At 39.0% G+C, this 17096-nt stretch overlaps 1 protein-coding gene across 3 annotated transcripts in view; it reads right to left on the bottom strand.

Annotated features, from left to right (window-relative positions):
• The window catches only part of pdlim7 (PDZ and LIM domain 7), a 127061-nt gene extending 110404 nt beyond the window's left edge, over positions 1-16657 (bottom strand). For 2 of the 3 annotated variants that reach the window (XM_059650721.1, XM_048543137.1), the window contains exon 1: positions 16273-16547. In XM_059650721.1, the coding sequence (XP_059506704.1) occupies positions 16273-16368 (96 nt within the window). In that variant the 5' untranslated portion in view covers positions 16369-16547. The other variant, XM_048543136.1, reaches the window with a different exon arrangement.
• Between the last annotated feature and the right edge of the window lie 439 nt (positions 16658-17096).

Raw genomic sequence — 17096 nt, 5'->3', positions numbered from 1 at the left:
TACTGAGGAGAAAAAGACAGAAAAAGACCCCCAATCCATTCTTAAACAGTCTGTACCTCATATCCACTAAATAAAGAGCATTGAAATGAAACTTGTGTCCAAACAAGCTCAGGTTTCTTTAAAATAAACACACAAAAACTTTACAATAATACATTTCAAAATTTGAGTGGATCCACAATGTTTGCACTCAGACAGTATGGTTACTGAATTTAGTTTTGTTAAAAAAAAATCACACTTTTTTGCTTTACTACAAGTAACAATACAAGTTATTACAGGAGTTTTTAATTACAGAACGTGGACAACTGTAATCCCAGGAAACATTTCACAAGAAAGCTCCACAAACAACTTTAACGTTACAAAAATAGAATTCTCACCAGGAAAAAAAAAATTTTCTTCACAATTTTTTTTCAAGTAAATATCAGCAATATAAATATTCTGTAGATTAGGAAATTCTACTGCAATTGATCCAGATCATTGCATAGTCAATATTTGGGCAGTTTCAAATGAATCACATCAAATCATGCAAGAGGCTCTGAGCAAAATTACATGATCCATGGCAAAGAAACAGTATGCACGGAAGAAAGGCTTCCACAAAGATATGTGGGGCAGTCTTTACCTTTCCTCATAGCAGTTTTTAGTGTCAACCCAACTAGTTCTATTGCTATATGGGTTTGTATAGGTTCTGGACCATACATTTAGTGAATACTTTAAAACAATATTTATCAATAGATTATACATGATAGTATGGCTACAGAGCAGCACGATCTGTGATGTACAATTTCCACTTCCCAATGGAATACAAGCACATGGTTACTGAGGTCCCAGCTTTATCACAATTTACCTCAGCATTTAACAAAGAGAGGGACTAGTTGAGTCTCTCTCGACAATCGGAGATGATAACCACAACTGCAGATGCTGGAATCAGAGTCAACACAGCATGGAGCTGGAGCAGCACAGCAGGTCAGGCTGCATCAGAGGATCAGTAAAGTCAACGTTTCGTGTTTACAGCCTTCATCAAGGCTGGAGAAGGGTGTAAAACTGAAACGTTGACTTTCCTGCTCCTCGGATGCAGCCTGACCTCCTGTGCTCCTCCAGCTCCACACTGTATTAAGCAATAAGAATACTGCCCATATTCTAACCAATAAATGAAGATATGAGAACTAAATTGCTTCACTTTTACTTCAGCAAATGAATAAATGATTGGATTAAGAAAAAAAGCATAGAGTACAGGTAAACAAAATTTAAAAATTGTGAATTTTATTCCAGCAAAATCTTTAACATTTCACAAGTAAATTTAGCTTCTTGGGGCTAAAAAAATGTTTAGCAGCAATTATGAAGTTAGCGCATTACAAAAACCGAGATACCGTCATTCAACATGGTGCAAATTTTGAAGAAGGTTATGCTTACAATGAGACTAACAATGTAAAACTAGAAGGTTTTGACAATTCACTGAGCACTTAGGGTCACTGCATCCTCCAGAACGGACATGAATATCTATTGATATGTTTTCTATTTCTATATTTGCCGTGTCCCAAAGTTATTCCTAGTTTCAGTGAAGTAATAGTGGCCAGAGTTTCACTATCATCATCAGTGCAAAATCTAAGTCAGTGTGTTTACTCAACAGGAGAGAAACAAAACAGATTTACACACTGCAATAGGTGATAACTTAATAGGGTGCATGATGGACGGTTTGTATTTGAATTGTACCCCAACTTCATCAAGTAAAATTGTTATCATGTAGACCAAATGCTGAGCCATTGCAGAGTGGGCTAAGGTTGGCTGAATATTTGTAGATTAAATGAAAAGGACATGTAAAGTAAGCCAAAGAAGATGCAATTTGCTAAAGACAATTATATTTGAATAAAAAAAGTTATCCTCTTTATTCCCTCTGACTATAAGCAAGATTTCACAATAAGAACACAGGTATTAGTCTTAATGAAGTACAAAAATAGGCACCAAATAAAATCAAGAATATTACCATTTAAAACCTTGCCTAAAACAAGTTTGTTCTTTAACAATCGTTTTAGCATTTAAAAAACTTAAATGATGTACTTAGATAAATGCCTAAGTCTCAAACCAAAATGCAACAAAGAGAAACTATTTCATATGTACAAAAGCTTAATTTGAAAGGGGCACATTTTAAATCGGTATCTTTAAAAGGATTATGGAGGCATAGGGAGGAAGTTTGTGCTCAGTGCCTAGGCATATGAAAATTGGCCACAAATGGCAGAGCGATTAAAAAAAAAATGGGGACTACTCAAGAGACCTAGATGATATCAGAGGGTTACAGGGCTAGAGGAGATTTCTGTAAACTGATGCCTCTCTATCATGTGTGCAAATTCCATAAGAGTCAAGTTATGGCTTCAAAATGTCTTCAGCTTTATTTACTTACCTTGTACAGATCACAGAATTGCAGTTCCAACTGAAGGGGGAAAAGCCCTCATCCTTCAAAGGGCTACTACAAACAATGGCATGTCAAATATGCAAATAGCCCTCCAGAACAAATCAATTTCAGTTTGATTTCTAGATTAATCCACCAAAATCAGCATAAAATGGAGAATACCAGAGGAGAAAGCCATTAAACCAGTTCAACCTAAATAAAGATTTCAGAAATCCTCAACTAGGAGACAATTTTGTTGCAGCATTGTGATCTAAACTGTTTCCTATGAAACAAATACCCAACTGCCTGCCTAGCTCGAGCTGCTAATGTACAAATTATGTTTACCCAATATCCACATAAGCCATGCAAAAAAAAATCTACTCAATGGGACAATGCATTTTCAACACCAAACAAACTTATTATTTGAGACAACATCAGTGAATGCTTGTTAAAATGGGGAGGGGGAGAATGGAGAATAAAAGAATCTCAAATATATCTATGGGGCACTTAATTAATCCATGACAATTACAACTGGCAAGGTAACATTTCCTACAACCAATGTTGACCGTTAGATGTATGATTACCACTTGTAATGTAGGAACAGGGTATTTTGCCCATAAAGACCACACCAACGCTCCAAAGAGCATCCCACCCAGACCTATACCCCCAACCTTTTCCCTGTAACCCTGGGTTTCCTGTGGCTACCCCCCTAACCTACACATTCCTAAACACTGAGCCATTTAGCATAGACAATTCACTGAGCCCACACATCTTTGGACTGTGGAAGGAAACCTGAGCACCCCGGTAGAAACAGGGACAATGTGCAAACTCCATCCCTCGGGTGGAAGTGAACCGAAGTCCCTGGTGCTGAAGCGTAATGCTAACCACTAAGCCACCATGCCACCCATTCTTTATACATTGAAGATTGATTTTATACATAAAAGTTATGCTTTCTTTTAAAATAAAGTAAAATTTGATTACAAATTTCTGCAAGGAACATAGAACAACTTCCTCTTAATTCATCAATAATGTTTACCATAAAAGATGTGTGGTGGAATGTTCACACCTTTCAGTGTGCAGCTTCATTCGTGATTTAGCTGCACGAAGATCCCCCAGGCCAGGTCAGCAGACAGCATGTGATATTTGCACCATAGATTATACAAGCCAACTTCAACCTATTTCCATTGCTCCTTAACACTGGGACTACTGCCAACTTCCCCCACATCAACATTTTGTGCTCAGCACTGGTCAGTTGCTTAAAAGATCTAGTCCTATCAACAGCATGCTGGAAAGGCCAAGGGAAGTGATGGATACTTTGTGGTCACACTTGTGGTGACTATTGATGTCAAACAATTTTTTTGTCCAACATGTAATTATTTACATTGGCTATTCTGTAAGTATCACACATCAGTGATTAGACAAGCAGGCTGGAGTAACACAGTCAGAGGCAGATCATTGACTCTCTATGATCCACACAACTCCAGTCAGTACCAAAGTGGAATAAATTACCACTTGCCTAATATACATAGCTGTAACCTTCTAACCCTAATGCAGGCAGTCAACATCATGCTGGGCAAAGTAACTGACTGAATCAGTATCCCAATTATTGATTCATTATCCTCTTCCACCTCCTCAGATCCAAGTTTGTGCAACCAATGTATTATCAAAGAACTTACTAAAAGGAATGCAAACATTGTATTATACAAAATTAATAACTCACTAGAAACATTATATATAGCGCCAGAGAACTGCTGGACAGCAAATGTATCCCCCGTGTTGAAGAAAACAAAAGCATGATCAGGAAATTATAGCGCAATCAGCTTAACATTAATGGAGGAAGAAAGGTAATGAAGTCCTTGCTCAAAGAAAAGAATTGAGGAAAACCTAGAAATGCGAAAATTGATGAGTAGTCGGCACGAATTTCAAAGGAGACATCTTGGTTAACAAATCCCGAATATTTTGAGGTGGTAACAAAGTAGACATGGCAAGTTATCTTCAGACATAATTTAATGGATGGGAAAGTAGCCTCAAGACAGAATGCAGTGTACAAGAATGAAGTTATTGAGGCTAGCAGCAGTGTGGCAAAAAGCTGGGCCGTGATGTTCCACACGATTCAGTATGGGGGGCCACAGTTGCTCAAATTTATATTAACAGGCCCAAGTCTTCCAGATGGTTTTTGCAGCAGCACAGACAGAAGTTGTATGTGGAGATGTCCCAATATAGTTAATTCCATGGGAATTGCACAGGAAGTTGAAATTTCCCATGAATAATTACTAAACAGTCCTCTAAAACATCCTTAACTGTGAACTGGAGTCCAAGATTTCTGACAGTTCTGGCTCACTTATCCAAGTAGCTCACCAGGATAGGGGGAAAAAAAAAAGATTAAAAACTGTTCCAACTCAGTCTAACTGCAAAACTGTCCCCTCACCACTCCCAAATCAGATTCTGGATTCAAACTATACTGAAGCAAATGGAAATGCTCCTGGTCTTGAATTTCACATAGACACTGCTCTAACCAGTAAGAAATTATTTACATTTATGTCCAGTCAGTATCAAAATTAGGGCTTCTCACCCGGATTGGAAGGTCTGGGTCGCAGCGTCCAAATTTTCAGACAATAGCAAATTGGGAGAGGCAAGTCATCAATACGGAGGAGGACGGGAACAATTTTAAAAAATGAATTAAATTAATAAACTTGGAGAATGAATAAATAATTGGCCATTGCATTTAAACATCAATAAATCCAGGGCAGTACATATTGTGAGGAAGAAGGATAGAGGTAAATTACTTGGAAGGTGCAAGTCTAGGCGTAACAAAAGGGAGCTCAGAATATCAATACACCAATCCCTAAAAGTTGCTCCACAGGTCTGAAAGACCATAAGAAAGCAAAATAAACTCTCACTCAGTTTTCTTCCCAGATGAATGGAATTAAAAAGTAATATGAAAACTCTATCAATGAAGCCAGAACACACAGGGCACCGCATGCAATTCTGGTTACATGTTATAACAGCAAGATTACAAGGCACTGAAGAACTGATTGGCTGGCTTCTCTTTTCTCTTCAAGACAATAAAAAGGGAAATCTTGAAAGCAGTTTGTCAAGTTCTGACAGGTTATGATCATGTCAATAAAAGAGAATGGGCAGAATTTTTCACTACCTTCATTGTCATATTTGGTGGTGACAAAAATTGGGAAAATTACACATGGAGAAAGAAAGAAAAATGGAGCCTATTTGGCCCTTGCAGTTTAAATGGAGAGTAAGGAGCTTTGATAATGAGAGGCAAGTACTTTATTTCCATGCTTCACCATCACCCTGAATACACCATGGACAATGTCATCTCCCACTCTTTGACCATACAAGTTGGCATTCGCAAGCCACCAGAATGTTCTCAGACCAACACACACCACCTCAACCTTTCAGGAATTCACTTTGGAGTTCACAGACACTTGGACTGGCATGCAACTGGCAAGATGCTGACACACATGGATATATACACATCTTAAGCATCTACACAGGATGCGTTCTATGGCTCTGAGCTCACTTTCTGCTGACTGAGTCTGCCAACCTCAAGTACTTGTATTGCTTTTTAGTACATAGCATCTTTGTCCATAACTCAAAACCTGCCAGATTTTTGGGTTTGCACTGCTCTTTAGAGCAGACAGAGGCAGACAGCCTGTCACTATCGAAAGCACCATAACAGACAAGGAATGGTCATGTTGCTATATGGCACCATACTACCATTGATACCATGTGTCAGTATTTTAAATGGAAACATACAGCATCTGCCTCACCGAAATGGCCATAGCCGTAAGTCAAAAGGGACCAGTGCTGAGTGCTGCAAATGGTCAAATCAGAAGACACACTGCTACAGTCAAGAGACTCATCCAGTCTCGGTCTATGGGTTGGCATCAGTCAGGTGCTTGGTCCTATTGAGTCCGGGGTCAGTATCCTTGCAGTCTAGAGATTGTGCCAGAGTCAATCCTATAGGTCAAATTTAACCAGTGTAGGACCACAGGTACATCAGTCAAACATCAGTCCATGATCTGGGCTATGCTCACTTAGTGTTTTCCTGTCAAGTTAATCCAGAGGATGTAGGTTCACTGTCAGTCTGGGATCTGGGGTATTGATGGTCATGGGCAGTCTTGGGAAAATGGGAAACTCTTGGGTGGGGATTTATTAGACAGGCTCGGTGAGGGAACATGGTGAAAGCGGAAATTCAGGAGAGAACTGAGAGATCTGAGTGTAGGAGAGGTCAGAAAGATACTGGTGTGGGCAACACAATTCAACGTCATTCCAGCCTCAATAGAGGCAAATATATGACCAAAAGAAGCATAGCAATTCACAAAGCAAAGCAATGGGCTCAGGGAGTAAACAACAAACATTAACTGCAAGATATAAAAAGTGATTGAATCAAGATTTCAGGTGGAGCAGGAGTGGGGAAAGCTTAAAAACGGTCACAAACATAGAATGAGGAACACAAGGACTGAGGTGAAACTTAGTCACCCTCTCAGCAATGTCAATATAAGGAAACAAACTAGTTACCACTGCATGCAGACGGAAAAAGAATAGTTACTGTTTCACTCTTCAGAGATGGAGTACAATGACTGAAACTGTATGAATCATGAATCAGTCATGCTGTAGCATTCAATTATTTTTAAACTGCAGAAACAAAAAAGGAGAGCTCCTTCCTTTCCAGAGGCCCAATGGCTTCTGAACAATTATTTACACCCACAAGCTGGCCACCGGGTAGCTGAACAATCATATAGTTGGTGATAGGCAGAAGGTCTTTGTCATCAATAACTGTCTCAGCTCCAATCAGCCAGCTAAATCTTGCTCTGTGTACGCCTCCCTGGCTCGGGTGCTTCTAATAGTAACTTCGCCCGCTGCTTGAACAAACAGCACTTTAATAAGCATCAGTAATTAGTTTTTAAAAAGTGCCACCATTCTTTTCCACAACATTTGGTTTAGAAGCCAGTTTTTTTTTCTATCATTTAGAAATACGGAAAAGTAAAAATTGTTTTTATATACTGAACCTATCTGTACATCTTTGTTAACTGCATGTAACATTATGGTCTAACCAATCACTTATTTTTCATCCTCCACAGACTGGAGCTTAGCCAAATATCTCTACTGACAACTTAACCACACATCATATCCTATTTCTTTCTCTACCTCTACATTTAACGCCTCAGTGTTAAATCCCATCACAGCCTTACCTTTTCCTCTTTGTAGGCTAATTCAATCTTAATGGCCAAGCATTAGGTCACCAGCTTCAGTGTTTTCTTGTATGGTACAATCATGTTTGATCAATAACGTTCTCAAAAAGCACCTTGCCATAGAGTCTGATATTCAAATTATTATGTAAATGCAAATTATTGTTGTTATTGCCATAGGTCTACATGTTCTGTTTTAAATAAGTATTGGCTGGATCACTCCATATTATTAATTCATTACATTGCATCAAAGTGACCTGCGAAATGTTTACTTACATCTCTTAAGGTGAGAAACAGCCAGCATTAAGTGGCTTCTCAAAAAGCACAATTTTCTTTTGCATTTGTAACATAGGTTATCAAATTTCTAGTACCACTGCTTATGAAGTTGGAGGATGCACATTTTAGGATAAAACCTTATACTGCGTTAAGTTCATTATTGTGCATTCTGTTAAACTCCAATGTTAAAAACTCCCAAAGAGAGATTGCTTCATGGAGATGGTTAGAAAGGCAGATTTATTCCATTTACAGCATTATGCCTCTCCAGGACTGCAGAGGTTCTTGAAAGAGGCACTGCTGGGTGGGGGAAGACAGCAGATAACAGAGTCTTCAATCAAGAAAGGATGGAAGAACAGAATACAACTAGGATCAGTTAGTCAACTGTTAGTCACAGCGATTAAATTAGAATCTGCAACATAAGTTTTTTTTGCGTGATTACTTCACAAGATGAGTGTCCAGCCATGCCAGCATTTATAACAAAGTGCTTTTTGGCCCAGGTGACAGTGAAAGAACGGTGATATTGATCAAAGTTAGGATGGTGTGTGCCTTGAAGGGGAACTTGCAGCTGGTGGTGCTCCACTGCATCAGGTGGCTGTCAATTTATAATGTGAAAGGTGCTGTTTGTAGGTCCGTGTTCAGTTGATGCAATGTACCTTACATACAGTACTGCTACTACTTGTAATGATGGAGGGTGTGAAAGTTTAAGGCAGTACATGGAATACCAAACAAGCAGCTTTGTCCTTGATTGGCAATTGTGAATATTGAGAAATTTGAGTCTTAAATAAAAACCAATAAAAGACAGCACGGATGCATGAATAACAAGTTATAGAACAATAGAACATAGAACAATACAGCGCAGAACAGGCCCTTCGGCCCTCAATGTTGCGCGGACCTGTGAACTAATCTAAGCTCCTCCCCCTACACTATCCCAACATTATCCATATGCTTATCCAAGGACTGTTTAAATGCCCCTAATATGGCTGAGTTAACTACATTGGCAGGCAGGGCATTCCACACCCTTACCACTCTCCGAGTGGAAGAACCTACCTCTGACATCTGTTAAAATTTTAAGAACTTCTGATGAGATGAAGAATGGGTAAATAAAGAACACATAGCAGCATAAATAGAAAGTCGGTTGACAGTAATAAAGTGAAACTTGGGACAAATTATGGTGCAAGAATTGGCGAAGGTATCAGGTAGTATTTCTGCCAGTTACATAGACTCGTTGTGAACTCTATAAAATGATTTGCACTCCAACACAGGGAGCACAACCTCTATTTTATGGCTTGACAAAATTTAAGGGATTAACAGAAAATGAAATACTTTAGGAAGGCATAAGCTAATAGACAGTGAAGCCGTATACAGGTGTAAGGTAATTCGCAGTCAACAGTGAAGAATTGACTTTCATGCAAGCAACATTTATTCAAACTCATCTGCTCCCATTGTCTCTCAAAGGCTTTTCCCACCAAATCCACCCCCAAAAATAGCTCAAACTGAACTAAAAATAAATTATGAAAAACTACCAGAGAAAGGGATTTCTGGGCATTCAAATTAAAAAAAACAAAAAGCCATATATACAAATTTATTGCTTTTCAGTTGATACAGCATACACTAAATGTGCATTAAAACCATAAAAATAATCTATAAAACCACTTAACTTTCCATTCAACAAAGAGATTGTGACAACAAAAGTTTCATTTTTGTCAGCAATCACTAGCCATATCATTTAACAAAATCACCTCCTGTGCCATCAAATGCACCGAATATGCCACATTTCTTGAATGATCTGATAACAAGCTTCAATCAGATTTTATCTCAGGTCTCTACAACCCACTCTCACAGGATTGCTGATCTTAGAACTCATTACCTCTCTTGATAAACGTCTGCTCTTATGCAATCCTCCAATCATTTCAAATTTTTGTCATGGTATCCTTGAAAGGTTTGTTCATCCAGTGGATGTTTCTCTAAATAAATCCATTTAGAGAATCCAACTGTAATACCCATGTTTTACAATCTAATGGCAGTATAAACATTGTTGTCAAGGTGTAATATGAACATGTCTCAGATGAAAGAGCTTTTTCTGATTTAATCCTTCTGGTAGACAGCTCCAAAAACCTTTGTCAGCCACAGTTTCAAGCCACCTCATCCATCTATCCTTTCATCATGGACGTAAAAATAACTAATCCTTTTAGGAAATTACTTTGGGACTGTTTTGATTTTAAGCTCACCATTAATTTAAATCTTTACGTTGATAGGCATATATGACAGAACCACAAACCACCTTAAATTTTCCATGGCCAGTTGTCTTCACTATTTTCTCCACAATTTTGCTTACTGTTTGACTGGGTGGCATATCATAATTTATGGCTTTCTGTAGCAGCACAAAATTGTCAATCCTCACTGACTTCACACAGCATCCAAGGCTGGATTTGCAGATTTCAAAGCTTAAATGTTCTTGCTTGTTTCAGGACAAAGATTCAGGCAGTGAGCTGGGAGTTCCCTGTTGTGATTTTCAGATATAGCTTGCAACTTTGATTTTCAACAGTGGCGACAAGCTAAGCTTACCACTATGCACTTGTTCCAAAGTTACACTATGTGAAGGCTGACCACCCCCATCCGCTCTCAACATCCACCATTAATTTTCTAGCTGCAGCATAATGGAAATTTCAAACTCAACAATTTAATGACTCAAGTTGGAAGACGGGTGTGTTTCCAGCATTCCTTATTGATTCCATGTTGTCACATTAGGCAGTGTGATTGTTGGAAAATGAGACAGTGAAGGCCTTGACAGCACATTTTGACTTGTGAAAACATGGAGGCGCTGAACAGCCAACTTCCATGATTCCACCAGGGAGCACTGTAATTTAACATGAGCAAGTAGTCAGTACAAATTTTTTTCCCCTAAATGTCAGGGGTCAACCTGTACATGGGAAAAATCGAGAAAGGAATGATTTCTTGAACATTGGTCTAGCATTGGTTTTACAAGACGAAAAACCATTTTTTGAACATATAAAGCAGGGAGCAGAATAGACGGACAGTGGTTGACACAAATTAACTGTGATAATGTCAAGGACTCTCCTTAAACAATCAACGAGCAGGTCTGAGACATCAACAAGAGGATGAGAAGGATTCCATATGACAATGCTGAAAAAGCTCGGCTAACATGGTTCATTGCAGCTTGACAAAGAATGTTCCCATCTCTGGTTCAATCCTGCTGGAAAGAAGAAAGGCCCTGGCAAGGAAGCAGGCATACAACCCAACTGTTCAGGTGGCCTTATTCATAATGAGAGCCTGAAGGCTAGTGGCAGAAGCCAAAAATCACCAACTGTATCTCCTGCATGGAGTTCAAATGGATTCTGCATGTGAAAGACACACAGCATGGAGGAATAGGCAGATAGCAATTAACCTGATGATAAAGACCATTACTCAGTCGTGCAATACCTGTACAGAAACCTACACTGTGGCAGACCACCCCGTACAGTGTGCAACTGACAGGTGAGGCTATAGTAGATACAGTAAGCTCTTCAAAAAGAAGGGCCCTGATGACCTTGAAGAGTAAATGCCTATAGACTCAGCCACCTGTTCACCTAATTCAATGTGGAAGGGCCATAGATATGGTCCAGGATCTCACATGCAGCACGAATAGACAAAAAAAAATTGTTTGATTGCATTGACAGTATGGCAGAAGGTATTAAGTACATGTCGAAGACATCACGTTAAGCAAATTATTGTACTTTTCTAGCACCAATTCCCTACAGTTCATGCTTCTTAGAGCACAATGTCAGGCCATTGTAATGTGTGAACCAAACTGAAAAATGAATCCCATCCCACCCCCACATAGTACATCACTATTTCATCTGTTGTATTTGAAAGAGAAAATGGGGTTACATAAGAGCTCCCTTGGCCATCTTGAAGCTCCAGCTAATACCCATTCGACGGCGGATCCTTTGTAATTTAACTTATCACAGTTTTCCTGTACAATTTCTAAATCTTGGCATTATCCTAGTATATCTACGATTATCAAGGCTGACAAGAGAGGTTAACTTTCTCTGCCTCAAGGAAAATAAATTGTAAAAGGAGATGCAATCAAGACTTTATTTGAACTGTGAAGGTTCTGATATTTTAAATAGGGTAAAACTATATCTTTTCGTTGCGAAAGCAGTGACGAGCAGTCAGTCAGTCATCAGCAAATGCCAGTGAGGAAAGGGATTAGGAGAAATGTCATTAGAGTTGTTGAAATGATTTGCCTTAGGGAATGGTTGTGCCAGAGGCCACTGTACCTTTTATTATTTATGCTCTTAAACTGCAAAAGATATAGGATTTTGCATGGGAACAACATGTGGGATTCATTTTGGATTGCTTTGGCAAAGGACCAGTGGAGGCACTAGGCCAAATGGCCTCCTTCTGAGCTGTACACTTCTATGGTTTTCATCAAGTGTAACAGGAATTAACTTGATAAATGAGATTACCTATGTTAGGATTTTCTTTGTTCTCCTCTTAAACTTAAACTCTCCATTTAAAAATCTACTTAATTATGTTGGCATCTTGTGAACTGGACTATACTATAAACATGGATAAACAAGTTGGACTGACTTAATAGTTTGATGGAAGCTTTAAGGGCAGTTGCTGCCTACTGTCTATGCGTTTATTCTCTTCCTCAGTCTTGGTTCACTCAAGTGTAGTCAATTATGTTGATTAATATGGTTTCACTTGTTGAAATGGATTTGAATCAGCAAGTCAAACCCAGGGAGGAGTTGGGTCATCAAATATTATACAGTGCTTGTCTGGAATATCTCACTTTAATACTCGGGGTGATTTAATTTGTCCAGAGGCACTGTGTATATTGGAGCAAGGCCAAAATATCTAATAGCTGAAGTCACAATCTATGCTAGCATATTCTTTTGAATTGTAGGGATAATTGTTACTCTTAAAAAGTTAATTCCGCAAAGCAAGAGACAGGGCTTTTCAAAATTTCTTTTTAAAAAAAGAAGTGTTTCACCGAACAACCTTCTAATTGAAGATCCCTATGACAAGCTACTATGCTTTCCAACTTTCAGGTCTAGAGGACGAAACTTCCTTGGTGAAATCTATAGTCTAATTTTGCAAAACTTCTCTCTGTGCAGATGTTAAAAATGTCATGAAAATTTGATTAACCATCTTATAAATTAAAGGCATGACAAGCTGTCTTCATATATAAATCGAAATTAAACTTAAATTACAGCGAATATGAAGTCAAATATTATTTACATACTTCAAATGTAATGGAGTTCTAAAATTCCTTAAGTTTTTTTTAAACATGATCGTTGTTGCATCTGGTAGTAAAAAAAAATTCATATAGCTAAACAAAAATTCCAGAAGGTTCCTGGAATGCTTAACTCTGTCTCACTTCACAGAAGCTGCATGTCCAGCTGAGCATTTCCAGCATTGTTTCTATTTTGGATTTTCAGCATCTTCAAAATTTAGCTTTTGATTTTAACTGAAATAATGTTTTAAATTTTCAATTTATAAATGGATGTACTGGATCTCCAAGCTTAATTTCTGCTTTTAAAATCCACAGTGGAGCATTTGGTGTCCCCAAGAAATAAGGTTATCCAATGTTCCCAGATTTTTAATCCAAAACAGCATATAATTGTGTTTAAATCATATTCTCAAATACCAAAACTAAGTAACATGAAGCTTATTTCAAAATTAAGAAATGAAAGGCATTTATACATATTTCAGTTCTCGTCTGTAAAGTCTTACAGACACATTTGACAATATTGCACTGGATACATTTTTATTTCCATTGCTGTCTTCATAGTAGCTTTTTGTTTAATTATACACATCTGAGGGATCCAAATGCATTAGGAAACATGGATCAACCAGCAAAAGAAAACTGCAGCCAAGGACAAACATTACTTCACAGTAAGAAATTCCAATAGCCAAAATTTTGTGCATCATGTTGCTTTTCTTTAAGATTCCAAACAGTGTGGAAACAGGCCCTTTGGCCCAACAAGTCCACACTGCCACTTGGAGCATCCCACCCAAACCCATCCACCCCTGACCACAATGGGCAATTTAGCACTATGGGCCAATCCACCTAGCCCACACATCTTTGGACTGTGGGAGGAAACTGGAGCACCTGAAGAAAACCCATGCAGACACGGGGAAAATGTGCAAACTCCACACAGACAGTTGCCTGAGGCTGGAATCAAACTTGGGTCCCTGGCGCTGTGAGGCTGCAGTGCTAACTACTGAGCCACCGTGCCACCCTTTTGTTCAACAGATTTCACACTCTTCCCCTCCACCTCACATTCTAAGCCCCAACTTTGCCTATCGTTTGCTAAGACTATGTAAAGTTCAAGTTGCCGCTCCATTCTACTGCATTAGCAACACTCTGGAAATATTCAAATGTATTCATCACTTTACTCGGCTTGTATATATAAATATAATTGTATATAGTTTTAAAGAAAGCCTATTTAATTGGGTGGAACATGATAGGGGATCTGAGGCGAGGCAATGTCGCAAGACAAGGAGGGTTGTGAGAGGAAATCAGCACGTTGAAGCATATGGAGAGATTTGTGCGGGGGGGGGTGGAGCTGAGGTGACCAGGGGATAACAACTGTTTAAATAATACCCTTAATGTAATATTATGTCGCAAGGAGCAAGCGCAAAACCAAGTATGAAAGGCTCATTGTTCAGTGGTCAAAACGTCCTTGTACAAGTACCATCTGCTCCAGACAAGCATCACAACAAGTTAATTAAAAACTTCTTAATGTATAACATCAAACCAAACAAGGGGATAGTAGTGGCCAAAAGTTAGTTCAAGGAAATAGGTGTTAAAAGCGTATTGCAAAGGTCCCTACCTGCTAAGAGGGGAACGAGAAAAAGTAGGGGTGGAATGAGCTGCAGGGCCGAGGATTGTGGCATGGGGGGTGTTTTCTGTACAAGTTGTAGACAGTCTGGAATTTGCTTTTAGCTTGCAGTATTTAAAACAATCTACAGAACACTGCTGTTCTAACAGTCAAATGTCTGGTTGTAGAATACAATTACAAAATGCTTTCTTGACTGGAAAATTTACAGACTTTAAATAAAACAAAATCCCAGAGCTTAAAACATTGTGATAAAATGAATGATGACAACAATCAATACACTGATGCCAAATATACCTTAAAGTAAACTAAGCTATGCAAAAGAAAGCACATAAAATAAGAGCAAGTACAAATATGGATGCAGCATTAACATGCAACCTCAATAAACCCTTTCAATAATGCAAGTTCTGAGACCTATATGGAGTTGTTATCCTTCTTCTCCATGCTGAAACTCTTGCCCATATCTGGTCATAAGAAAAGAATCTTCCTTGCTCTTGGAAGAGTGAGGATAGATCGCAAGAGAATTTTAGTCATAAAAGAACTGTTTTTAAAACACTGCAGTAAAATTATTCCAAAATAAATTTTAAATGGTAATAAATTAGGGCAAATAAATGCATTCTTGCAAAAGACTGCAGCAATGATCCTTTTCAAATCAGATTTATTCAAAAGAAAATCATCTAGCTTATCTGAAGGTAACAAAGAATTGAAACATTTACTCGAAGATAGCATGCCTCAGTTTGGAACTACAGTATTAAAGTTATCACTGGGTTCAGAATCAAATTATGTTGCGAGACAACATTATAAGCAATAATCAGAACGCGTTAAAATGCAGTTTTTAAAAAAACAAAATAGCTGTCGAAACGTTTGCATTCGAATGTAAGATATTTGGTATTGGACCTAAATAAAAGACTATGAGATGTGATAGTGACCTCATCTGGTCCGTTCGAAGAAGAGATTGCTGGCAGTCTACTCAGAGGGGTCAGATCAATTTACACTGCTCGTTCTCAGTGTAGTTGGAAGCTTCAGCCTTTTACTAATCCCTTCACATTCCTGATATGCAAGAATCACGCTGGAATGCTTTCAATACTGCGATTTTAAAGATACCATTTTGTATCACACGACCACCCTGTGTTGCATTAACACGTTACTCTGGGTTCCTTCGAAGTCAGGAATTGTTGGCTCTCAAACACAAAACGCCTGCGAGTTAATTTCACGGTTTCTGAACTAAAGGACACGAAGCCGCGTGCAGCCATCAGCTGAAAAGCCGCAGTACCCCTCTAACGCCCTAACTCCCTTCGCTTCGGAACATGAAGCAACTGCAGCACACACTTACATCAGAGGGTGCGTTTTAAACTTGGTGCCCGAATGATTACACCGGGAGTTCAAAAAGCATGAAGTGAGACTGCATGGCTAGTAGGGGGTTACTCAACTTGCTTAGTCTTAAAATGTCACAAACCCTGCTTTGACTTTGCCACTTCATGAAACAAACAGGTAACAAGTACAGAGAGAGAGAGAGAGAGAATAAAAGAGGATATATCTGGTCACCCTCGCTCACCCTAGACATGGTTAAAGGCTTGTTGAAGTCTTTTCCTCCCTGTAGTCTAAAACCCCACGGAGCCGGTCCTTCCAGGGTCACTTTGTACAACTCCATCGTCGGTGGAGAGGTTGCTGTTTGCTGGAAAAAAAACAACGGCTCTCTATTTTTGTTTGCTTGTCTAAAGACCGAATCAGAAAACTTTTTTTGGGGGGGGGCGGTGGAATTAGGAAACAACTGAGCGCAGTCCCAGAACTGAGGGAGAAAGAGGGAGGTAGATCCGCGGCGATACAGCCACTCACTTTATCCTACGGAGAATGACAGCTCCGAGCTTCCAGGCTATATAAGGCGTGTAAAACTACACCAACACTTTCAGCACTTTTTTATGACTCACGCCAGGGAATTCAAGCGCCACACAACACGTCACTCTGCCATTTCCCGTCCAATCTTAAGACTTTCAACCAGAGACTTTTTTTAAGAACACAGTGCAATACTTTAAATTGAAGTCACTTGATGTTGCCTGGAGATTACTGGAGTGAGTTGACTCCCGCAGTATTTACGGTAAAACTTAAAAAGTTTACATCTTAAAAGAGTCAAATACTGATGGAAATCAGTTGTGTGTTAGATGTCTTATTCCTTAATCAACAGTGTTCTCTGATCCCCACTTTTGATCAGAGGGGGAATAAAGTGGTGAGAAGTGTTCCCTTGGTTTAAAAAAAATGGCAAGGAGTTCGTGATACAACATGGCCCATTTATCAGGCCAGAATTACATCATAGGAAATGCCAGGAACAGGGCGCACCTCAAATTTGCCATGCGATGCCTCCAGGGAAACAGGCAGTAGCCT

The sequence above is a fragment of the Stegostoma tigrinum genome, chromosome 13, assembly GCF_030684315.1.
Source record: "Stegostoma tigrinum isolate sSteTig4 chromosome 13, sSteTig4.hap1, whole genome shotgun sequence".
NCBI lineage: Eukaryota > Metazoa > Chordata > Chondrichthyes > Orectolobiformes > Stegostomatidae > Stegostoma > Stegostoma tigrinum.
This window is presented reverse-complemented; position numbering and strand designations above follow the sequence as displayed.